The sequence below is a fragment of the Oncorhynchus gorbuscha genome, linkage group LG24 (assembly GCF_021184085.1).
Source record: "Oncorhynchus gorbuscha isolate QuinsamMale2020 ecotype Even-year linkage group LG24, OgorEven_v1.0, whole genome shotgun sequence".
Taxonomy (NCBI): domain Eukaryota; kingdom Metazoa; phylum Chordata; class Actinopteri; order Salmoniformes; family Salmonidae; genus Oncorhynchus; species Oncorhynchus gorbuscha.
In genome coordinates, this window is record NC_060196.1 from 51,312,392 (window position 1) to 51,339,219 (window position 26,828).

The 26,828-nt window shown below is 38.9% G+C and overlaps 1 protein-coding gene across 1 annotated transcript in view; it reads left to right on the forward strand.

Moving 5' to 3' along the window:
• Positions 1-26,828, forward strand: part of LOC124013377 (calcitonin gene-related peptide type 1 receptor-like) — a 133,254-nt gene that overhangs the window by 77,265 nt on the left and 29,161 nt on the right. The window contains exons 5-9 of the mRNA XM_046327682.1: positions 9,333-9,436; positions 11,019-11,253; positions 16,165-16,275; positions 16,561-16,673; positions 17,954-18,045. Of these exons, the coding sequence (XP_046183638.1) occupies positions 9,333-9,436; positions 11,019-11,253; positions 16,165-16,275; positions 16,561-16,673; positions 17,954-18,045 (655 nt within the window). The remainder of the gene's footprint in view (positions 1-9,332; positions 9,437-11,018; positions 11,254-16,164; positions 16,276-16,560; positions 16,674-17,953; positions 18,046-26,828) is intronic.

Here is a 26,828-nt window from a genome sequence, read left to right on the forward strand (position 1 = left end):
TATTATAGAGATGATAAGGGTGTCTAGAGACTATATTATAGAGATGGTAGGGGTGACCAGAGACTAGATTATAGAGATGGTAGGGGTGACTAGAGACTATTTTATAGAGATGATAAGGGTGTCTAGAGACTAGATTATAGAGATGATGGGGTGACCAGAGACTAGATTATAGAGAAGGTAGGGGTGACTAGAGACTAGATTATAGAGATGATAAGGGTGTCTAGAGACAAGATTATAGAGATGATAAGGGTGTCTAGAGTCTATATTATAGAGATGATAAGTGTGTCTAGAGACTATATTATAGAGATGGTAGGGGTGACCAGAGACTAGATCATAGAGATGGTAGGGGTGACTAGAGACTATATTATAGAGATGATAAGGGTGTCTAGAGACTATATTATAGAGATGATAAGGGTGTCTAGAGACTAGATTATAGAGATGATAAGGGGGACTAGAGACTAGATTATAGAGATGGTAGGGGTGACTAGAGACTAGATTATAAAGATGATAAGGGTGTCTAGAGTCTATATTATAGAGATGATAAGGGTGTCTAGAGACTATATTATAGAGATGATAAGGGTGTCTAGAGACTATATTATAGAGATGGTAGGGGTGACCAGAGACTAGATTATAGAGATGGTAGGGGTGACTAGAGACTATTTTATAGAGATGATAAGGGTGTCTAGAGACTAGATTATAGAGATGATGGGGTGACCAGAGACTAGATTATAGAGAAGGTAGGGGTGACTAGAGACTAGATTATAGAGATGATAAGGGTGTCTAGAGACAAGATTATAGAGATGATAAGGGTGTCTAGAGTCTATATTATAGAGATGATAAGTGTGTCTAGAGACTATATTATAGAGATGGTAGGGGTGACCAGAGACTAGATCATAGAGATGGTAGGGGTGACTAGAGACTATTTTATAGAGATGATAAGGGTGTCTAGAGACTAGATTATAGAGATGATGGGGTGACCAGAGACTAGATTATAGAGATGGTAGGGTGACTAGAGACTAGATTATAGAGATGATACGGGTGTCTAGAGACAATATTATAGAGATGATAAGTGTGTCTAGAGACTAGATAACAGAGATGATAAGGGTGTCTTGAGACTATATTATAGAGATGATAAGGGTGTCTAGAGACTATATTATAGAGATGATAAGGGTGTCTAGAGACTAGATTATAGAGATGATAAGGGGGACTAGACACTAGATTATAGAGATGGTAGGGGTGACTAGAGACTAGATTATAAAGATGATAAGGGTGTCTAGAGACTATATTATAGAGATGATAAGGGTGTCTAGAGACTATATTATAGAGATGAAAAGGGTAACTATAGATTATATTATAGAGATGATGGGGTGACTAGAGACTAGATTATAGAGATGATAAGGGTGTCTAGAGACTAGATTATAGAGATGATAAGGGTGTCTAGAGACTATATTATAGAGATGATAAGGGTGTCTAAAGACTAGATTATAGAGATGATAAGGGTGTCTAGAGACTATATTATAGAGATGATAAGGGTGTCTAGAGACTAGATTATAGAGATGATAGGGGGACTAGAGACTAGATTATAGAGATGGTAGGGGTGACTAGAGACTAGATTATAAAGATGATAAGGGTGTCTAGAGTCTATATTATAGAGATGATAAGGGTGTCTAGAGACTATATTATAGAGATGATAAGGGTGTCTAGAGACTATATTATAGAGATGGTAGGGGTGACCAGAGACTAGATTATAGAGATGGTAGGGGTGACTAGAGACTATTTTATAGAGATGATAAGGGTGTCTAGAGACTATATTATAGAGATGGTAGGGGTGACCAGAGACTAGATTATAGAGATGGTAGGGGTGACTAGAGACTATTTTATAGAGATGATAAGGGTGTCTAGAGACTAGATTATAGAGATGATGGGGTGACCAGAGACTAGATTATAGAGAAGGTAGGGGTGACTAGAGACTAGATTATAGAGATGATAAGGGTGTCTAGAGACAAGATTATAGAGATGATAAGGGTGTCTAGAGTCTATATTATAGAGATGATAAGTGTGTCTAGAGACTATATTATAGAGATGGTAGGGGTGACCAGAGACTAGATCATAGAGATGGTAGGGGTGACTAGAGACTATTTTATAGAGATGATAAGGGTGTCTAGAGACTAGATTATAGAGATGATGGGGTGACCAGAGACTAGATTATAGAGATGGTAGGGGTGACTAGAGACTAGATTATAGAGATGATACGGGTGTCTAGAGACTATATTATAGAGATGATAAGGGTGTCTAGAGACTATATTATAGAGATGATAAGGGTGTCTAGAGACTAGATAACAGAGATGATAAGGGTGTCTTGAGACTATATTATAGAGATGATAAGGGTGTCTAGAGACTATATTATAGAGATGATAAGGGTGTCTAAAGACTAGATTATAGAGATGATAGGGGGGACTAGAGACTAGATTATAGAGATGGTAGGGGTGACTAGAGACTAGATTATAAAGATGATAAGGGTGTCTAGAGTCTATATTATAGAGATGATAAGGGTGTCTAGAGACTATATTATAGAGATGATAAGGGTGTCTAGAGACTATATTATAGAGATGATAAGGGTAACTATAGATTATATTATAGAGATGATGGGGTGACTAGAGACTAGATTATAGAGATGATAAGGGTGTCTAGAGACTAGATTACAGAGATGATAAGGGTGTCTTGAGACTATATTATAGAGATGATAAGGGTGTCTAGAGACTAGATTATAGAGATGATAAGGGTGTCTAGAGACTATATTATAGAGATGATAAGGGTGTCTAGAGACTATATTATAGAGATGATAAGGGTGTCTAGAGACTAGATTACAGAGATGATAAGGGTGTCTTGAGACTATATTATAGAGATGATAAGGGTGTCTAGAGACTATATTATATAGATGATAAGGGTGTCTAGAGACTAGATTATAGAGATGATAGGGGTGACTAGAGACTAGACTATAGAGATGATAAGGGTGTCTAGAGACTAGATTATAGAGATGATAAGGGTGTCTAGAGACTATATTATAGAGATGATAAGGGTGTCTAGAGACTATATTATAGAGATGATAAGGGTGTCTAGAGACTAGATTACAGAGATGATAAGGGTGTCTTGAGACTATATTATAGAGATGATAAGGGTGTCTAGAGACTATATTATAGAGATGATAAGGGTGTCTAGAGACTAGATTATAGAGATGGTATGGGTGACTAGAGACTAGACTATAGAGACGATAAGGGTGTCTAGAGACTAGATTATAGAGATGATAAGGGTGTCTAGAGACTAGATTATAGAGATGATAAGGGTGTCTAGAGACTATATTATAGAGATGATACGGGTGTCTAGAGACTAGATTATAGAGATGATAAGGGTGTCTAGAGACTATATTATAGAGATGATAAGGGTGTCTAGAGACTAGATTACAGAGATGATAAGGGTGTCTTGAGACTATATTATAGAGATGATAAGGGTGTCTAGAGACGAGATTACAGAGATGATAAGGGTGTCTTGAGACTATATTATAGAGATGATAAGGGTGTCTAGAGACCATATTATAGAGATGATAAGGGTGTCTAGAGACTAGATTATAGAGATGATAAGGGTGTCTAGAGACTAGATTATAGAGATGATGGGGTGACCAGAGACTAGATTATAGAGATGGTAGGGGTGACTAGAGACTAGATTATAAAGATGATAAGGGTGTCTAGAGACTATATTATAGAGATGATAAGGGTGTCTAGAGACTATATTATAGAGATGATAAGGGTAACTATAGATTATATTATAGAGATGATAAGGGTAACTATAGATTATATTATAGAGATGATGGGGTGACTAGAGACTAGATTATAGAGATGATAAGGGTGTCTAGAGACTAGATTACAGAGATGATAAGGGTGTCTTGAGACTATATTATAGAGATGATAAGGGTGTCTAGAGACTAGATTATAGAGATGGTAGGGGTGGCTAGAGACTAGATTATAGAGATGATAAGGGTGTCTAGAGACTATATTATAGAGATGATAAGGGTGTCTAGAGACTAGATTACAGAGATGATAAGGGTGTCTTGAGACTATATTATAGAGATGATAAGGGTAACTATAGATTATATTATAGAGATGACGGGGTGACTAGAGACTAGATTATAGAGATGATAAGGGTGTCTAGAGACTAGATTATAGAGATGATAAGGGTGTCTAGAGACTATATTATAGAGATGATAAGGGTGTCTAGAGACTAGATTATAGAGATGATAAGGGTGTCTAGAGACTAGATTATAGAGATGGTAGGGGTGACTAGAGACTAGATTATAAAGATGATAAGGGTGTCTAGAGACTATATTATAGAGATGATAAGGGTGTCTAGAGACTATATTATAGAGATGATAAGGGTAACTATAGATTATATTATAGAGATGATAAGGGTAACTATAGATTATATTATAGAGATGATGGGGTGACTAGAGACTAGATTATAGAGATGATAAGGGTGTCTAGAGACTAGATTATAGAGATGATGGGGTGACAAGAGACTAGATTATAGAGATGGTAGGGGTGACTAGAGACTAGATTATAGAGATGATAAAGGTGTCTAGAGACTATATTATAGAGATGATAAGGGTGTCTAGAGACTAGATAACAGAGATGATAAGGGTGTCTTGAGACTATATTATAGAGATGATAAGGGTGTCTAGAGACTATATTATAGAGATGATAAGGGTGTCTAAAGACTAGATTATAGAGATGATAGGGGGGACTAGAGACTAGATTATAGAGATGGTAGGGGTGACTAGAGACTAGATTATAAAGATGATAAGGGTGTCTAGAGTCTATATTATAGAGATGATAAGGGTGTCTAGAGACTATATTATAGAGATGATAAGGGTGTCTAGAGACTATATTATAGAGATGATAAGGGTAACTATAGATTATATTATAGAGATGATGGGGTGACTAGAGACTAGATTATAGAGATGATAAGGGTGTCTAGAGACTAGATTACAGAGATGATAAGGGTGTCTTGAGACTATATTATAGAGATGATAAGGGTGTCTAGAGACTAGATTATAGAGATGATAAGGGTGTCTAGAGACTATATTATAGAGATGATAAGGGTGTCTAGAGACTATATTATAGAGATGATAAGGGTGTCTAGAGACTAGATTACAGAGATGATAAGGGTGTCTTGAGACTATATTATAGAGATGATAAGGGTGTCTAGAGACTATATTGTATAGATGATAAGGGTGTCTAGAGACTAGATTATAGAGATGATAGGGGTGACTAGAGACTAGACTATAGAGATGATAAGGGTGTCTAGAGACTAGATTATAGAGATGATAAGGGTGTCTAGAGACTATATTATAGAGATGATAAGGGTGTCTAGAGACTATATTATAGAGATGATAAGGGTGTCTAGAGACTAGATTACAGAGATGATAAGGGTGTCTTGAGACTATATTATAGAGATGATAAGGGTGTCTAGAGACTAGATTATAGAGATGGTAGGGGTGACTAGAGACTAGATTATAGAGATGATAAGGGTGTCTATAGACTATATTATAGAGATGATAAGGGTGTCTAGAGACTAGATTACAGAGATGATAAGGGTGTCTAGAGACTAGATTATAGAGATGATAAGGGTGTCTAGAGACGAGATTATAGAGATGATAAGGGTGTCTAGAGACTAGATTATAGAGATGATAAGGGTGTCTAGAGACTATATTATAGAGATGATAAGGGTGTCTAGAGACTAGATTATAGAGATGATAAGGGTGTCTAGAGACTAGATTACAGAGGTGATAAGGGTGTCTTGAGACTATATTATAGAGATGATAAGGGTGTCTAGAGACTATATTATAGAGATGATAAGGGTGTCTAGAGACTAGATTATAGAGATGGTATGGGTGACTAGAGACTAGACTATAGAGATGATAAGGGTGTCTAGAGACTAGATTATAGAGATGATACGGGTGTCTAGAGACTAGATTATAGAGATGATAAGGGTGTCTAGAGACTATATTATAGAGATGATAAGGGTGTCTAGAGACTAGATTACAGAGATGATAAGGGTGTCTTGAGACTATATTATAGAGATGATAAGGGTGTCTAGAGACTAGATTACAGAGATGATAAGGGTGTCTTGAGACTATATTATAGAGATGATAAGGGTGTCTAGAGACGAGATTACAGAGATGATAAGGGTGTCTTGAGACTATATTATAGAGATGATAAGGGTGTCTAGAGACTAGATTATAGAGATGATGGGGTGACCAGAGACTAGATTATAGAGATGGTAGGGGTGACTAGAGACTAGATTATAAAGATGATAAGGGTGTCTAGAGACTATATTATAGAGATGATAAGGGTGTCTAGAGACTATATTATAGAGATGGTAGGGGTGTCTAGAGACTAGATTACAGAGATGATAAGGGTGTCTTGAGACTAGATTATAGAGATGATAAGGGTGTCTAGAGACTATATTATAGAGATGATAAGGGTGTCTTGAGACTATATTATAGAGATGATAAGGGTGTCTAGAGACTAGATTATAGAGATGATAAGGGTGTCTAGAGACTAGATTATAGAGATGATAAGGGTGTCTAGAGACTATATTATAGAGATGATAAGGGTGTCTAGAGACTATATTATAGAGATGATAAGGGTGTCTAGAGACTAGATTATAGAGATGATAAGGGTGTCTAGAGACTATATCTAGAGGCCTAGAGGCCAGATTATGGAGATAATGATACGGAATGATGGGTTGGGTTAAATGTGTTTGAAGCCATTCAGTTGTGCAACTGACTACGTATCCCCCTTTACTTTCCCTTTCCCTTATCTTCTCTGCACCTGGGTTCACCTGAGTTTGGTCTTGGATCAATTTGATCTTTTAGATCATAATGAATATGAACATCTGGACAGGGGGGACCTGGTTCTAGATCTGCAGCCCAGTGGCCATATGTATCAAACACATCAATCTAGGATCAGGTTTTGTCATTTATGTGCATGTCATTTAAATCAGTGTGATCTAAAAGGCAAAACTAATCATAGATCAGTACTCCTACTCTGAGATGGTTTTTGCAAATCGGACCTGATCTGACCAGTGACACTTTACAACTGCAATTAGATTATTATGGCTGGTGATGCAGCAAGCTTCTTAATGAGGTCATCCTTCATCGGCTCGGTTGAAGCCAGATGTCTGTGAAAGCTCTGCTGGGTTTTATGTAACAGTTGATTAGCTGCTGGGGTAGGACAGGTTGCTGGGTTAGCGTACTCCCAGAGAGGGAACATTGTGATCTCTGGCATTAATCAACAGGAGATTCAACTCACACTTTAAGGATTACAGCAGAAAAGAGTTCCCCTTAAGTCTGGTATAATAAAAACTTATGTGATGCCCATGACTTAAATCTGAAGTGTTTTTAGCTTTGGTGGTGAATTTGTTGAATGACAAGGAGCTGGCTCTCAGCACTGGTGGAAAAAGTACTCAATTGTCATAGTTAAGATATCTTAATGGAAAATGACTCAAGTAAAAGTGAAAGTCACCCAATAAAATACTACTTGAGTAAAAGTCTAAAAGTATTTGGTATCAAAAGTAAATGTAATTGCTAAAATGTACTTAAGTATCGAAAGTACAAGTCTAAATCATTTTAACTTCCTTATATTAAGCAACCCAGACATGACAATGTAAAAAAAATCAGAAAGCCTGGGGCACTCGACAACACTCAGAAATAATTGACAAATTAAGAATGATTGTTTAGTGAGTCCGCCAGATCAGAGGCAGTAGATGACCAGGGATGTTCTCTTGATAAGTGTGTTAATTGGACCATTTTCCTGTCAAAATGTAACGAATACTTCTGGGTGTCAGGAGAAATGTATGGAGTAAAAAGTACATGACTTTCTTTAGGAATGTAGTGAAGTAAATGTAAAAGTTGCCATAAATTGAAATAGTAACGTAAAGTACAAATACCCAAAAAGTACTTTTACTTAAGTACTTTACACCACTGGCTCTCAGTGTTATGGAATGACAAGGAGCTGGCTCTTAGTGTTATGGAATGGCTAGAAGTTGGCTCTCAGTGTTATGGAATGGCAAGGAGCTGGCTCTCAGTGTTATGGAATGGCAAGGAGTTGGCTCTCAGTGTTATGGAATGGCAAGGAGTTGGCTCTCAGTGTTATGGAATGGCAAGGAGCTGGCTCTCAGTGTTATGGAATGGCAAGGAGCTGGCTCTCAGTGTTATGGAATGGCAAGGAGCTGGCTCTCAGTGTTATGGAATCGCTAGGAGTTGGCTCTCAGTGTTATGGAATGGCAAGGAGTTGTTTCTCAGTGTTATTGAATGGCAAGGAGCTGGCTCTCAGTGTTATGGAATGGCAAGGAGCTGGCTCTTAGTGTTATGGAATGGCTAGGAGTTGGCTCTCAGTGTTATGTAATGGCAAGGAGCTGGCTCTCAGTGTTATGGAATGGCAAGGAGCTGGCTTTCGGTGTTATTGAATGGCAAGGAGCTCTTAGTGTTATGTTCAGTTTGCTCTGTTCTGTGAAGGGATTATTACACAGCGTTGTACAAGATCTTCAGGTTCTTGGCAATTTCTCACATGGAATAGCCTTCATTTCCCAGAACAAGAATAGACTGACGAGCTTCAGAAGAAAGTTATTTGTTTCTGGCCATTTTGAGCCTGTAATCGAACCCACAAATGCTGATGCTCCAGATACTCAACTAGTCTATAGGCCAGTTTTATTGCTTATTTAATCAGAACAACAGTTTTCAGCTGTGCTAATATATTTGCAAAAGGGTTTTCTAATGATCAATTTGCCTTTTAAAATGATAAACTTTGATTAGCTAACACAATGTGCTATTGGAACACAGGAGTGATGGTTGCTGATAATGGGCCTCTGTAGGCCTATGTAGATATTCCATAAAAAAAATCTGCCGTTTCCAGCTACAATAGTCATTGCCACATTAACAATGTCTACACTGTATTTCTGATCAATTTGATGTTATTTTAATGAACAATTGTTTTGCTTTTCTATCAAAAATAAGGACATTTCTAAGTGACCCCAAACTTTTGAATGGTATTGTATTTCAAAATAAATAAATAAAAGGTGTCTGACAGCAAAATGAGATAACACTAAAAGCCTAACTATTGACTCGACAGTTGATATTACAGTCCAGTCAGCAGAGCTATAGCAGCGGCTTCATGTCTTGCCCCTATCACACTGATGAATTCAGCAGCTGCCAAGTTACCATTACTCATAGCTCAAATTACACCGCTAACAATTACCATTACATTTTTTTTTTGCAGGAAAAGTGTCAAAATATTGTGATGAATCTGGTAATTGGGTCCAAAGTCCCTCCATTAATAGGACCTGGTCCAAATGTCTGACGCTCTCCAATGACAAATTAAAGGTAATTGGAGATTGATTCGTTCTCTTTTGATTAATGGTCAAAAAAGTACAGGTCTGTCTGGGACTGGGAATAATTCCCATATGGCACCCTATTCCCTATGACGTGCACTACTTTGGACCAGAACCCTATGGGCCCTGGTCAAAAGTAGTGCACTATTTAATGAATAGGGTGACATTTGGAACGCAGTCTGGGTGTGCAGGCAGGACTGTTGTGGTGTTGTCTGTTGTGTTTCCCTGTTATTATTCCTTTGATAGTTTAGCGCCATAATTAGAGCCAGGAGTTTTTCCTTGTTTAGTCTCTAGATCCGGAACAACTCTGGGCCCACCTACCTATTCTGTATCTTGTCTGTATTGTTTTTTGCTTATTTTTCGTCTATTACTTATTTATCCAAGTTTTTATAGTCACTGATACTGTTCGCTGTTGACAAATAGAAATCCCCACGCTGTATTCTAGTCACTGCCACAGAGCCTTATTCTAAAATGGATTAAATAATGATGTTTTCTCATCAATCTTCACACAATAACCCATAATGGCAAAGTGAAAACAGGTTTTTAGAATTTTTTGCAAATGTATTAAAAAAAAAAACCTGTCTTTGTTTATATAGTCACTGATCCTCACGCTGTATTCTACTCATCTTTGTTTATATAGTCACTGATCCTCACGCTGTATTCTACCCATCTTTGTTTATATAGTCACTGATCCGCACGCTGTATTCTACCCATCTTTGTTTATATAGTCACTGATCCTCATGCTGTATTCTACCCATCTTTGTTTATATAGTCACTGATCCACATGCTGTATTCTACCCATCTTTGTTTGTATAGTCACTGATCCTCACGCTGTATTCTACCCATCTTTGTTTATATAGTCACTGATCCTCACGCTGTATTCTACCCATCTTTGTTTATATAGTCACTGATCCTCACGCTGTATTCTACCCATCTTTGTTTATATAGTCACTGATCCTCACGCTGTATTCTATCCATCTTTGTTTATATAGTCACTGATCCTCACGCTGTATTCTACTCATCTTTGTTTATATAGTCACTGATCCTCACGCTGTATTCTACCCATCTTTGTTTATATAGTCACTGATCCTCACGCTGTATTCTACCCATCTTTGTTTATATAGTCACTGATCCTCACGCTGTATTCTACTCATCTTTGTTTATATAGTCACTGATCCTCACGCTGTATTCTACCCATCTTTGTTTATATAGTCACTGATCCTCACGCTGTATTCTACCCATCTTTGTTTATATAGTCACTGATCCTCACGCTGTATTCTACCCATCTTTGTTTATATAGTCACTGATCCTCACGCTGTATTCTACCCATCTTTGTTTATATAGTCACTGATCCTCACGCTGTATTCTACTCATCTTTGTTTATGTAGTCACTGATCCTCACGCTGTATTCTACCCATCTTTGTTTATATAGTCACTGATCCTCACGCTGTATTCTACCCATCTTTGTTTATATAGTCACTGATACTGTTCCCTGTTGACAAATAGAAATTCTCAAGCTGTATTCTGTGTGTTTCTTTATGGTGTCTGTCCCATTACATGTTGTTCTTCCCCAGAATGTGACTCTCCATGGTCTGCTAGAGCCAGGGTCTGTGGAGCCCACTGTGGAGACTCCATTCAGCCAGAATGTGACTCCCCATGGTCTGCTAGAGCCAGGGTCTGTGGAGCCCACTGTGGAGACTCCAGTCAGCCCCAGGGTCAGTCAGGAGGAGGAGGAGAGGAAGAAGATCATTGACGGTCAATACAAATGCTTTGAGAAGATGAACAGAGACCAGCCGTATAACAAATCAGGTAGTGATGATGTGCACTACTTTAATACTCAGTGTGTGGGATTATTCCAGATTATAAACTGGGTGGATTGAGCCCTGAATGCTGATTGGCTGAATGTCATGGTATATTTATTTATTTAATTTGATTTCACCTTTATTTAACCAGGTAGGCAAGTTGAGAACAAGTTCTCATTTACAATTGCGACCTGGCCAAGATAAAGCAAAGCAGTTTGACAGATACAACGACACAGAGTTACACATGGAGTAAAACAAACATACAGTCAATAGTACAGTATAAACATGTCTAAATACGATGTGAGCAAATGAGGTGAGAAGGGAGGTAAAGCAAAAAGGCCATGGTGGCAAAGTAAATACAATATAGCAAGTAAAACACTGGAATGGTAGTTTTGCAATGGAAGAATGTGCAAAGTAGAAATAAAAATAATGGGGTGCAAAGGAGCAAAATAAATAAATAAATTAAATACAGTTGGGAAAGAGGTAGTTGTTTGGGCTAAATTATAGGTGGGCTATGTACAGGTGCAGTAATCTGTGAGCTGCTCTGACAGTTGGTGCTGAAAGCTAGTGAGGGAGATAAGTGTTTCCAGTTTCAGAGATTTTTGTAGTTTGTTCCAGTTATTGGCAGCAGAGAACTGGAAGGAGAGGCGGTCAAAGAAAGAATTGGTTTTGGGGGTGACTAGAGAGATATACCTGCTGGAGCGTGTGCTACAGGTGGGAGATGCTATGGTGACCAGCGAGCTGAGATAAGGGGGGACTTTACCTAGCAGGGTCTTGTAGATGACATGGAGCCAGTGGGTTTGGCGACGAGTATGAAGCGAGGGCCAGCCAACGAGAGCGTACAGGTCGCAATGGTGGGTAGTATATGGGGCTTTGGTGACAAAACGGATTGCACTGTGATAGACTGCATCCAATTTGTTGAGTAGGGTATTGGAGGCTATTTTGTAAATGACATCGCCAAAGTCGAGGATTGGTAGGATGGTCAGTTTTACAAGGGTATGTTTGGCAGCATGAGTGAAGGATGCTTTGTTGTGAAATAGGAATCCAATTCTAGATTTGACTTTGGATTGGAGATGTTTGATATGGGTCTGGAAGGAGAGTTTACAGTCTAACCAGACACCTAAGTATTTGTAGTTGTCCACATATTCTAAGTCAGAGCCGTCCAGAGTAGTGATGTTGGACAGGCGGGTAGGTGCAGGTAGCGATCGGTTGAAGAGCATGCATTTAGTTTTACTTGTATTTAAGAGCAATTGGAGGCCACGGAAGGAGAGTTGTATGGCATTGAAGCTTGCCTGGAGGGTTGTTAACACAGTGTCCAAAGAAGGGCCAGAAGTATACAGAATGGTGTCGTCTGCGTAGAGGTGGATCAGAGACTCACCAGCAGCAAGAGCGACCTCATTGATGTATACAGAGAAGAGAGTCGGTCCAAGAATTGAACCCTGTGGCACCCCCATAGGCACCCCCATAGAGACTGCCAGAGGTCCGGACAGCAGACCCTCCGATTTGACACACTGAACTCTATCAGAGAAGTAGTTGGTGAACCAGGCGAGGCAATCATTTGAGAAACCAAGGCTGTCGAGTATGTGGTGATTGACAAAGTCGAAAGCCTTGGCCAGATCAATGAATACGGCTGCACAGTAATCTTTCTTATCGATGGCGGTTAAGATATCGTTTAGGACCTTGAGCGTGGCTGAGGTGCACCCATGACCAGCTCTGAAACCAGATTGCATAGCAGAGAAGGTATGGTGAGATTTGAAATGGTCGGTAATCTGTTTGTTGACTTGGCTTTCGAAGACCTTAGAAAGGCATGGTAGGATAGATATAGGTCTGTAGCAGTTTGGGTCAAGAGTGTCCCCCCCTTTGAAGAGGGGGATGACCGCAGCTGCTTTCCAATCTTTGGGAATCTCAGACGACACGAAAGAGAGGTTGAACAGGCTAGTAAGTAATAGGGGTGGCAACAACTTCGGCAGATAATTTTAGAAAGAAAGGGCCCAGATTGTCTAGCCCGGCTGATTTGTAGGGGTCCAGATTTTGCAGCTCTTTCAGAACATCAGCTGAACGGAGAAGGAGAAATGGGGAAGGCTTGGGCGAGTTGCTGTTGGGGGTGCAGTGCTGTTGACCGGGGTAGGAGTAGCCAGGTGGAAAGCCTGGCCAGCCGTAGAAAAATGCTTATTGAAATTCTCAATTATGGTGGATTTATCAGTGGTGACAGTGTTTCCTATCTTCAGTGCAGTGGGCAGCTGGGAGGAGGTGTTCTTATTCTCCATGGACTTTACAGTGTCCCAGAACTTTTTTGAGTTAGTGTTGCAGGAAGCAAATTTCTGCTTGAAAAAGTTAGCCTTGGCTTTTCTAACTGCCTGTGTATAATGGTTTCTAGCTTCCCTGAACAGCTGCATATCACGGGGGCTGTTCGATGCTAATGCAGAACGCCATAGGATGTTTTTGCGTTGGTTAAGGAGAGTCAGGTCTGGGGAGAACCAAGGGCTATATCTGTTCCTGGTTCTACATTTCTTGAATGGGGCATGTTTATTTAAGATGGTTAGGAAGGCATTTAAAAAAAATATCCAGGCATCCTCTACTGACGGGATGAGATCAATATCCTTCCAGGATACCCCGGCCAGGTCGATTAGAAAGGCCTGCTCGCTGAAGTGTTTCAGGGAGCGTTTTACTGTGATGAGTGGAGGTCGTTTGACCGCTGACCCATTACGGATGCAGGCAATGAGGCAGTGATCGCTGAGATCTTGGTTGAAGACAGCAGAGGTGTATTTAGAGGGCAAGTTGGTTAGGATGATATCTATGAGGGCGCCCGTGTTTAAGGCTTTGGGGAGGTACCTGGTAGGTTCATTGATCATTTGTGTGAGATTGAGGGCATCAAGTTTCGATTGTAGGATGGCTGGGGTGTTAAGCATGTCCAAGTGTAGGTCGCCTAGCAGCACGAGCTCTGAAGATAGATGGGGGGCAATCAGTTCACATATGGTGTCCAGAGCACAGCTGGGGGCAGAGGGTGGTCTATAGCAGGCGGCAACGGTGAGAGACTTGTTTTTAGAGAGGTGGATTTTTAAAAGTAGAAGTTCAAATTGTTTGGGTACAGACCTGGATAGTAGGACAGAACTCTGCAGGCTATCTTTGCAGTAGATTGCAACACCGCCCCCTTTGGCAGTTCTATCTTGTCTGAAAATGTTGTAGTTTGGAATTAAAATTTCAGAATTTTTGGTGGTCTTTCAGACACAGCTAGAACATCCGGGTTGGCAGAGTGTGCTAAAGCAGTGAATAGAACAAACTTAGGGAGGAGGCTTCTAATGTTAACATGCATGAAACCAAGGCTATTACCATTACAGAAGTCGTCAAAAGAGAGTGCCCGGGGAATAGGAGTGGAGCTAGGCACTGCAGGGCCTGGATTTACCTCTACATCACCAGAGGAACATAGGAGGAGTAGAATAAGGGTGCGGCTAAAAGCAATAAGAATTGGTCGTCTAGAACGTCTGGAACAGAGAGTAAAAGGAGGTTTCAGGGGGCGATAAAATAGCATCAAGGTATAATGTAGAGACAAAGGTATGGTAGGATGTGAATACAGTGGAGGTAAACCTTGGTATTGAGTGATGAAGAGAGAGATATTGTCTCTAGAAACATCATTGAAACCAGGATATGTCATTGCATGTGTGGGTGGTGGAAATAATAGGTTGGATAAGGTATAGTGAGCAGGACTAGAGGCTCTACAGTGAAATAAGCCAATAAACACTAACCAGAACAGCAATGGACAAGGCATATTGACATTAAGGAGAGGCATGCTTAGTCGAGTGATCAAAAGGGTCCAGTGAGTGGAGGGGTTGGTTGGGGGTCACGGCGATTTAGACAGCTAGCCAGGCCATCGGTAGCAAGCTAGCATAGGATGGAGGTATGTTATTAGTTATTAAATCAGGCCGTATACCACGGATATGACAAAACATTTATTTTTACTGCTCTAATTATGTTGTTAACCAGTTTATAATAGCAATCAGGCTCCTTGGGGGTTTGTGATAGAGTGCATTTGGAAAATATTCAGACCACTTGACCTTTTCCACATTTTTTTACAAAACAGCCTTTTTCTAAAATGGATTCAATATTTTTTTTCCATCAATTTACACACAACAACCCATAATGGCAAAGCGAAAACAGTTTCTTAAAAAAAAAACTCAGGTGCACCCTGCTTTCATTGATCATTCTTGAGATGTTTCTACAACTTAATTGATTGGACATTATTTGAAAAGGCAAACATCTGTCTATATAATGTCTCACAGTTGACAGTGCATGTCAGAGCAAACACAAAACCATGAGGTCAAAGGTATTGTATGTAGAGGTCAAAGACAGGATTGTGTTGAGGCACAGATCAGGGGAAGGGTACCAAAAGTTTTCTGCAGAATTAAAGTTACCCAAGAACACAGTGGCATCCAGTATTATTAAATAAAAAAGGTTTGGAACCACCAAGACTCTTCCTAGAGCTGGCCGCCCAGCCAAACTGAACAATCGGGGGAGAAGGGCCTTGGTCAGGGAGGTGACAAAGAACCCAACGGTCACTCTGACAGAGCTCCAGAGTTCTTTTGTGGAGATAAGAACAGCCCTTAGTCGTGGTATATTGGCCATATACCACACATCCTCTGGCCTTATTGCTTAAATGTAATTTGAATATAATAAAATACTTTCAGTCATTTCAGGGTTACAGCACACAATTAGAAGAACCCATAAAGACAGGTATGATCACAAGTCACAGAGACAAACAATGACACTGTTCAGAATTCGGATATAAACATACTATACCAGTAGACAGACGACAGTATGGCCAAATGGTTCATGTACAGTTGTTTTCACCCAGCAACATAGTGTATTTACAATGAGTCTTCATCAATGTGTTGTGTCTGGTTGTGTGTTGCTGGCGGCGCAGGGCTGTACTGTAACCGGACCTGGGATGGCTGGCTGTGCTGGGATGATACACCTGCTGGGACAGTCACCTGGCAGAACTGCCCAAACTATTTTCGTGACTTCGACTCCACAGGTAAGGCCTGGCTATAAGAGGGGTTTGTTAAACTGCAAGCAAGAATCAATAAAGTCCTGGTATGTCTGATTCTCCCATGCTGACTTGTTAACTCTTTGTGATAAATGCATCGCTGTGGAACTTGGCTTGAATTTGAAGTATTCATAGCGTTTAATTCATTATTCATGGTGTCAAGTGGCTGCAAAGCTTTACGGCCATGTACAGTTTAAGCGTTTCTGTTTAAGTGGTTAAGTGTTAAACATATTCAAAGTGTGTATTATTAATCCTACTTGATTGTTTCATCAGAAAAAGCTACAAAGACCTGTAGCGAATCAGGACAGTGGTTCCGCCACCCAGATTCCAATAGGACGTGGTCCAACTACACGCTGTGTAACTTCCACACTACTGGCAAGCTGAAGGTAAGGGTTGTCACTGAGTGATCCATCAATCCCATACATGTGCTATTTATAGCATACACTCTATCCTATTTTACAAATCACAATAAGGGGACATTTTCAAAAGGCGATAATACAGCTATATTCAATGCAGAGGAGACCAAGGGGGGAACAATTGGTCAAATTGAGCTAGATATGAGAAATATTGTGCAGTAAAATGCACCTACGCTTACACACAATTACATTTTACAATCATGATATGTAGGAAGTCATAGAGGAACAGGTTTCTATTTCTGAGCAATGCATAGTAAAACGTCTGACTCTAGTAATGCATAGTAAAACATCTGACTCTATCAATGCATAGTAAAACGTCTGACTCTAGTAATGCATAGTAAAACGTCTGACTCTATCAATGCATAGTAAAACGTCTGACTCTAGTAATGCATAGTAAAATGTCTGTCTCTATCAATGCATAGTAAAACGTCTGACTCTATCAATGCATAGTAAAACATCTGACTCTATCAATGCATAGTAAAACGTCTGACTCTAGTAATGCATAGTAAAACGTCTGACTCTATCAATGCATAGTAAAACGTCTATCTCTATCAATGCATAGTAAAACATCTGACTCTATCAATGCATAGTAAAACATCTGACTTTATCAATGCATAGTAAAACGTCTGACTCTAGTAATGCATAGTAAAACATCTGACTCTAGTAATGCATAGTAAAACGTCTGACCCTATCAATGCATAGTAAAACGTCTGACTCTAGTAATGCATAGTAAAACGTCTGACTCTATCAATGCATAGTAAAACGTCTGACTCTAGTAATGCATAGTAAAACGTCTGACTCTATCAATGCATAGTAAAACATCTGACTCTATCAATGCATAGTAAAACGTCTGACTCTAGTAATGCATAGTAAAACATCTGATCTAGTAATGCATAGTAAAACATCTGACTCTATCAACGTGACACAGACAGATAAATATGTGTTCCTCTTTATTGGAACAGACCAATAAAGAACACTGATCGTTGCATCTAGCGCCGGTTTCTTAAAAAGACCTTTGTGAAGACACAAATAATGCTATGACTATTCGTTATTCAAGCGTGGCTCAGATGCACCTTGATTAAAACCATCTGTGCTGCAGACCTTAAAGCCATGTCCTAGTCGCCCCTCTTTCATATTTTGTTTACATCAAGGTAGCAAATGGAAGTCAGGGTTACCGGTTCATGAATGTCCTTGATGCACTACTGTATAGTCTTATTTGTTTGAATATAGGGTGTATCTGTATTTTCCAGATGGCCTATATCCTGTACTACATGGCGATTGTGGGTCATGCCTTATCCATAGCCTCCCTCCTGATCTCTCTGGCTATATTCTTCTACTTCAGGTAAATATAGATGCTGCTCTTGCTTTCTTTATGAAACAAACTACTGGTTTGATCAGGAAGAGTAATCTGTCTTGGGTTGCTTTCTTTATGAAACAAACTACTGGTTTGATCAGGGAGAGTAATCTGTCTTGGGTTGCTTTCTTTATGAAACAAACTACTGGTTTGATCAGGGAGAGTAATCTGTTTTGGGTTGCTTTCTTTATGAAACTACTGGTTTGATCAGGGAGAGTAATCTGTTTTGGGTTGCTTTCTTTACGAAACAAACTACTGGTTTGATTAGGGAGAGTAGTCTGTTTGGGACACTTAACACTTTTTTCCCACTTGAACAAGTGATGAAGATGATAATGGTGACGACGACGATGATGAAGAAGATGATGACGCACCTAATCCTGAGGAAAATTAGGATGATGATAGTGGTGATAAATATGATGAAAACGATGGCGGTGATGACTGTGGTTGCTACAGATCAGACGGCATTATATATTTCTCCTTGGCTGTGTGTTTCCTATGAGTTAACCGAATTGTACAGATGGCTGTGTGTTTCCTCTGAGTTAACCGAATTGTACAGATGGCTGTGTGTTTCCTCTGAGATAACCGAATTGTAAAGATGGCTGTGTGTTTCCTCTGAGATAACTGAATTGTAAAGATGGCTGTGTGTTTCCTCTGAGATAGATGGATGGCTGTGTTTCCTCTGAGATAACTGAATTGTAAAGATGGCTGTGTGTTTCCTCTGAGATAACTGAATTGTAAAGATGGCTGTGTGTTTCCTCTGAGATAACTGAATTGTAAAGATGGCTGTGTGTTTCCTCTGAGATAACTGAATTGTAAAGATGGCTGTGTGTTTCCTCTGAGATAACTGAATTGTAAAGATGGCTGTGTGTTTCCTCTGAGATAACTGAATTGTAAAGATGGCTTTGAGATAACTGAATTGTAAAGATGGCTGTGTGTTTCCTCTGAGATAACTGAATTGTAAAGATGGCTTTGTGTTTCCTCTGAGATAACTGAATTGTAAAGATGGCTAACTGAATTGTAAAGTGTTTCCTCTGAGATAACTGAATTGTAAAGATGGCTGTGTGTTTCCTCTGAGATAACTGAATTGTAAAGATGGCTTTGTGTTTCCTCTGAGATAACTGAATTGTAAAGATGGCTGTGTGTTTCCTCTGAGATAACTGAATTGTAAAGATGGCTGTGTGTTTCCTCTGAGATAACTGAATTGTAAAGATGGCTGTGTGTTTCCTCTGAGATAACTGAATTGTAAAGATGGCTGTGTGTTTCCTCTGAGATAACTGAATTGTAAAGATGGCTGTGTGTTTCCTCTGATAACTGAATTGTAAAGATGGCTGTGTGTTTCCTCTGAGATAACTGAATTGTAAAGATGGCTGTGTGTTTCCTCTGAGATAACTGAATTGTAAAGATGGCTGTGTGTTTCCTCTGAGATAACTGAATTGTAAAGATGGCTGTGTGTTTCCTCTGAGATAACTGAATTGTAAAGATGATGGCTGTGTGTTTCCTCTGAGATAACTGAATTGTAAAGATGGCTGTGTGTTTCCTCTGAGATAACTGAATTGTAAAGATGGCTGTGTGTTTCCTCTGAGATAACTGAATTGTAAAGATGGCTGTGTGTTTCCTCTGAGATAACTGAATTGTAAAGATGGCTGTGTGTTTCCTCTGAGATAACTGAATTGTAAAGATGGCTGTGTGTTTCCTCTGAGATAACTGAATTGTAAAGATGGCTGTGTGTTTCCTCTGAGATAACTGAATTGTAAAGATGGCTGTGTGTTTCCTCTGAGATAACTGAATTGTAAAGATGGCTGTGGCTGTGTTTCCTCTGAGATAACTGAATTGTAAAGATGGCTGTGTGTTTCCTCTGAGATAACTGGGATTGTAAAGATGGCTGAATTGTAAAGATGGCTGTGTGTTTCCTCTGAGATAACTGAATTGTAAAGATGGCTGTGTGTTTCCTCTGAGATAATAACTGTAAAGATGGCTGTAATAGATGGATGGCTGTGTGTTTCCTCTGAGATAACTGAATTGTAAAGATGGCTGTGTGTTTCCTCTGAGATAACTGAATTGTAAAGATGGCTGTGTGTTTCCTCTGAGATAACTGAATTGTAAAGATGGCTGTGTGTTTCCTCTGAGATAACTGAATTGTAAAGATGGCTGTGTGTTTCCTCTGAGATAACTGAATTGTAAAGATGGCTGTGTGTTTCCTCTGAGATAACTGAATTGTAAAGATGGCTGTGTGTTTCCTCTGAGATAACTGAATTGTAAAGATGGCTGTGTGTTTCCTCTGAGATAACTGAATTGTAAAGATGGCTGTGTGTTTCCTCTGAGATAACTGAATTGTAAAGATGGCTGTGTGTTTCCTCTGAGATAATAACTGAATTGTAAAGATGGCTGTGTGTTTCCTCTGAGATAACTGAATTGTAAAGATGGCTGTGTGTTTCCTCTGAGATAACTGAATTGTAAAGATGGCTGTGTGTTTCCTCTGAGATAACTGAATTGTAAAGATGGCTGTGTGTTTCCTCTGAGATAACTGAATTGTAAAGATGGCTGTGTGTTTCCTCTGAGATAACTGAATTGTAAAGATGGCTGTGTGTTTCCTCTGAGATAACTGAATTGATAATAACTGAATTGTAAAGATGGCTGTGTGTTTCCTCTGAGATAACTGAATTGTAAAGATGGCTGTGTTATTTCCTCTGAGATAACTGAATTGTAAAGATGGCTGTGTGTTTCCTCTGAGATAACTGAATTGTAAAGATGGCTGTGTGTTTCCTCTGAGATAACTGAATTGTAAAGATGGCTGTGTGTTTCCTCTGAGATAACTGAATTGTAAAGATGGCTGTGTGTTTCCTCTGAGATAACTGAATTGTAAAGATTGCTGTGTGTTTCCTCTGAGATAACTGAATTGTAAAGATGGCTGTGTGTTTCCTCTGAGATAACTGAATTGTAAAGATGGCTGTGTGTTTCCTCTAAGATAACCGAATTGTAAAGATGGCTGTGTGTTTCCTCTGAGATAACTGAATTGTAAAGATGGCTGTGTGTTTCCTCTGAGATAACTGAATTGTAAAGATGGCTGTGTGTTTCCTCTGAGATAACTGAATTGTAAAGATTGCTGTGTGTTTCCTCTGACATACGTAGAATGTATGCACACATGACTGTAAGTCGCTTTGGATAAAAGCGTCTGCTAAATGGCATATATTATTATTATTATTATTATTATTATTATTATTAAACTGAATTGTAAAGATGGCTGTGTGTTTCCTCTGAGATAACTGAATTGTAAAGATGGCTGTGTGTTTCATCTGAGATAACTGAATTGTAAAGATGGCTGTGTGTTTCCTCTGAGATAACTGAATTGTAAAGATGGCTGTGTGTTTCCTCTGAGATAACTGAATTGTAAAGATGGCTGTGTGTTTTCTCTGAGATAACTGAATTGTAAAGATGGCTGTGTGTTTCCTCTGAGATAACTGAATTGTAAAGATGGCTGTGTGTTTCCTCTGAGATAACTGAATTGTAAAGATGGCTGTGTGTTTCCTCTGAGATAACTGAATTGTAAAGATGGCTGTGTGTTTCCTCTGAGATAACTGAATTGTAAAGATGGCTGTGTGTTTCCTCTGAGATAACTGAATTGTAAAGATGGCTGTGTGTTTCCTCTGAGATAACTGAATTGTAAAGATGGCTGTGTGTTTCCTCTGAGATAACTGAATTGTAAAGATGGCTGTGTGTTTCCTCTGAGATAACTGAATTGTAAAGATGGCTGTGTGTTTCCTCTGAGATAACTGAATTGTAAAGATGGCTGTGTGTTTCCTCTGAGATAACTGAATTGTAAAGATGGCTGTGTGTTTCCTCTGAGATAACTGAATTGTAAAGATGGCTGTGTGTTTCCTCTGAGATAACTGAATTGTAAAGATGGCTGTGTGTTTCCTCTGAGATAACTGAATTGTAAAGATGGCTGTGTGTTTCCTCTGAGATAACTGAATTGTAAAGATGGCTGTGTGTTTCCTCTGAGATAACTGAATTGTAAAGATGGCTGTGTGTTTCCTCTGAGATAACTGAATTGTAAAGATGTGTTTTTCCTCTGAGATAACTGAATTGTAAAGATGGCTGTGTGTTTCCTCTGAGATAACTGAATTGTAAAGATGGCTGTGTGTTTCATCTGAGATAACTGAATTGTAAAGATGGCTGTGTGTTTCCTCTGAGATAACTGAATTGTAAAGATGGCTGTGGGTTTCATCTGAGATAACTGAATTGTAAAGATGGCTTTGTGTTTCCTCTGAGATAACTGAATTGTAAAGATGGCTGTGTGTTTCCTCTGAGATAACTGAATTGTAAAGATGGCTGTGTGTTTCCTCTGAGATAACTGAATTGTAAAGATGGCTGTGTGTTTCCTCTGAGATAACTGAATTGTAAAGATTGCTGTGTGTTTCCTCTGAGATACCTGAATTGTAAAGATGGCTGTGTGTTTCCTCTGAGATAACTGAATTGTAAAGATGGCTGTGTGTTTCCTCTCTTGTAAAGATGGCTAACCGTGTTTCCTCTGAGATAACTGAATTGTAAAGATGGCTGTGTGTTTCCTCTGAGATAACTGAATTGTAAAGATGGCTGTGTGTTTCCTCTGAGATAACTGAATTGTAAAGATGGCTGTGTGTTTCCTCTGAGATAACTGAATTGTAAAGATGTTTCCTCTGAGATAACTGAATGTGTGTTTCCTCTGAGATAACTGAATTGTAAAGATGTGTGTGTTTCCTCTGAGATGACTGTAAAGATGGCTGTGGATAAAACTGAATTGCTAAATGGCATATTGTATTATTATTATTATTATTATTATTATTATTATAACTGAATTGTAAAGATGGCTGTGTGTTTCCTCTGAGATAACTGAATTGTAAAGATGGCTGTGTGTTTCATCTGAGATAACTGAATTGTAAAGATGGCTGTGTGTTTCCTCTGAGATAACTGAATTGTAAAGATGGCTGTGTGTTTCCTCTGAGATAACTGAATTGTAAAGATGGCTGTTGTAAAGATGGCTGTGTGTTTCCTCTGAGATGTTTCCTCTGAGATAACTGAATTGTAAAGATGGCTGTGTGTTTCCTCTGAGATAACTGAATTGTAAAGATGGCTGTGTGTTTCCTCTGAGATAACTGAATTGTAAAGATGGCTGTGTGTTTCCTCTGAGATAACTGAATTGTAAAGATGGCTGTGTGTTTCCTCTGAGATAACTGAATTGTAAAGATGGCTGTGTGTTTCCTCTGAGATAACTGAATTGTAAAGATGGCTGTGTGTTTCCTGAATTGTAAAGATGGCTGAGATAACTGAATTGTAAAGATGGCTGTGTGTTTCCTCTGAGATAACTGAATTGTAAAGATGGCTGTGTGTTTCCTCTGAGATAACTGAATTGTAAAGATGGCTGTGTGTTTCCTCTGAGATAACTGAATTGTAAAGATGGCTGTGTGTTTCCTCTGAGATAACTGAATTGTAAAGATGGCTGTGTGTTTCCTCTGAGATAACTGAATTGTAAAGATGGCTGTGTGTTTCCTCTGAGATAACTGAATTGTAAAGATGGCTGTGTGTTTCCTCTGAGATAACTGAATTGTAAAGATGGCTGTGTGTTTCCTCTGAGATAACTGAATTGTAAAGATGGCTGTGTGTTTCCTCTGAGATAACTGAATTGTAAAGATGGCTGTGTGTTTCCTCTGAGATAACTGAATTGTAAAGATGGCTGTGTGTTTCCTCTGAGATAACTGAATTGTAAAGATGGCTGTGTGTTTCCTCTGAGATAACTGAATTGTAAAGATGGCTGTGTGTTTCCTCTGAGATAACTGAATTGTAAAGATGGCTGTGTGTTTCCTCTGAGATAACTGAATTGTAAAGATGGCTGTGTGTTTCATCTGAGATAACTGAATTGTAAAGATGGCTTTGTGTTTCCTCTGAGATAACTGAATTGTAAAGATGGCTGTGTGTTTCCTCTGAGATAACTGAACTGTAAAGATGGCTGTGTGTTTCCTCTGAGATAACTGAATTGTAAAGATGGCTGTGTGTTTCCTCTGAGATAACTGAATTGTAAAGATTGCTGTGTGTTTCCTCTGAGATACCTGAATTGTAAAGATGGCTGTGTGTTTCCTCTGAAAGATTGCTGTGTGTTTCCTCTGAGATACCTGAATTGTAAAGATGGCTGTGTGTTTCCTCTGAGATAACTGAATTGTAAAGATGGCTGTGTGTTTCCTCTAAGATAACCGAATTGTAAAGATGGCTGTGTGTTTCCTCTGAGATAACTGAATTGTAAAGATGGCTGTGTGTTTCCTCTGAGATAACTGAATTGTAAAGATTGCTGTGTGTTTCCTCTGAGATAACTGAATTGTAAAGATTGCTGTGTGTTTCCTCTGACATACGTAGAATGTATGCACACATGACTGTAAGTCGCTTTGGATAAAAGCGTCTGCTAAATGGCATATATTATTATTATTATTATTATTATTATTATTATAACTGAATTGTAAAGATGGCTGTGTGTTTCCTCTGAGATAACTGAATTGTAAAGATGGCTGTGTGTTTCATCTGAGATAACTGAATTGTAAAGATGGCTGTGTGTTTCCTCTGAGATAACTGAATTGTAAAGATGGCTGTGTGTTTCCTCTGAGATAACTGAATTGTAAAGATGGCTGTGTGTTTCCTCTGAGATAACTGAATTGTAAAGATGGCTGTGTGTTTCCTCTGAGATAACTGAATTGTAAAGATGGCTGTGTGTTTCCTCTGAGATAACTGAATTGTAAAGATGGCTGTGTGTTTCCTCTGAGATAACTGAATTGTAAAGATGGCTGTGTGTTTCCTCTGAGATAACTGAATTGTAAAGATGGCTGTGTGTTTCCTCTGAGATAACTGAATTGTAAAGATGGCTGTGTGTTTCCTCTGAGATAACTGAATTGTAAAGATGGCTGTGTGTTTCCTCTGAGATAACTGAATTGTAAAGATGGCTGTGTGTTTCCTCTGAGATAACTGAATTGTAAAGATGGCTGTGTGTTTCCTCTGAGATAACACTGGCAGTGCAGACCTGTGAAATTGTCATCTTCACATTAAGCCTAAATGTGTTTTCCACACATTTAGGGAAATCTATTCAACAGATTGTGTTTGTCATTTCCACACAACACTCTGGTTTCCAATTTGTCATTTTCTGTGATTGAGATGGGTAGCATTTAAAGGGAAGACATTTTGATTGGATAATATAATTTTCCCCTCTTCGGGATTTCCTAATATATTGTAAATGGATAGATCACATATTTTTCAATAGTGATGGAAAATGTTACAACGATTACATTTCACAGTGACTATTTTAAAATGATTCAATGATTTACATTTTGTAATGAGTTTTCTGCCTTAGAATATTTGACATTATGATTATCATACACCATTTCAAGTTAAGATTTTTAGAAGCTGAACGTCCGCAAATAAGCTTGGTTTGTTACTGTAGCTGCATTGGATTATGGACCTTGACCTCCACGCTACCCTAGTGAAAGTCATATTTAGGAGCAGTAACAGTGTCTCTGAATGTTTTACTCATTCTGATACTCATGTCCTTTTAATTTCATGCTGGCTTATTTCTGTGTAACTACTTAAAAGCAGATTCATTTCCTGAACATTTAAGAGTTCATGACCAAAGAAGCATGAATTCAGGACAGTTTAAAGAATGAGTTGGCTGTGCTCTTATTTAAGTGTAGGGCAACCTTAATGGTAATCCCTACTGATGTATCTTATTAAATATAGGTTGCGAGTACACACTTAAGGAAGAACTGCATATTAAGGAAAACTCCTGGTGAATTTTAATGGAGTAGAGGTCAGTAAAGGTGGTTAAATCAAACCTAAGGAGAGAGTTATGATGATTGAGAAGGTCTGAAATCACCTCAGAGCAATAGATATGTGCAAGCAATTGACTCTACCATGATCATTTCAAATGCTGATTAGTCATTTAAAAAATCAGTTCTTCAAAAACAGATTGTAAAGAAAGGTTTGAGAAGTCAAGACTATGTCAATACTCAGAAAAAGAAGAAGAAAAACACTGCTGTATGACAATCAAATGATCCAAAGCAGACTGTGAAGGAACGTTCCATATGTATAAATATGTCCCAATAGCCCAATCTTTCGCCGTAGCAATGATCCTGCAGTATGACCATCACATTTATTTGACATGCTTTTTAAATTCAGGCCATTATCCTTAAAGACACCTTATGGGGGATATAACTGCAGGAACCAAAACAACATTTCTGCATTACATTGGCTACTACTACTGAGTTGGCTCAGTCAGTGGTGGAAAAAGTGCTTAATTGTCATACTTGAGTAAAAGTAAAAGCTATACATAAAATTCCTGATATTAAGCCAACCAGCCAGCATTTGTTCTTAAAAACATATCAAATACAGACAGCTAGGGGCACACTCCAACACCCAGATATCATTTACAAACACAGCATTTGTGTTTAGTGGGTTGGTCAGATCAGAGGCAGTAGTGGTGTCAACACGTTATATTGGTAGGTGTCTGAATCGGACCATGTTGCTGTCCTGCCTGAGCATTCCAAATGTAACGAGTACTATTGCGAATTCATTCCAATTCAATTCATGAATTGGCCACCCCCCAGAAAAAGCAGAATTTGAATTTATTTTGACATCATGTATGGTTGCCAACACTATGTTTAACATGTCCTTGACACATTGCATTTCTAAAACTCAACCTCAGAAAAAATGTTTGAAATAATTACAGTGGTCTGGCAATATTCTAGGGTCATTTTGTAGGT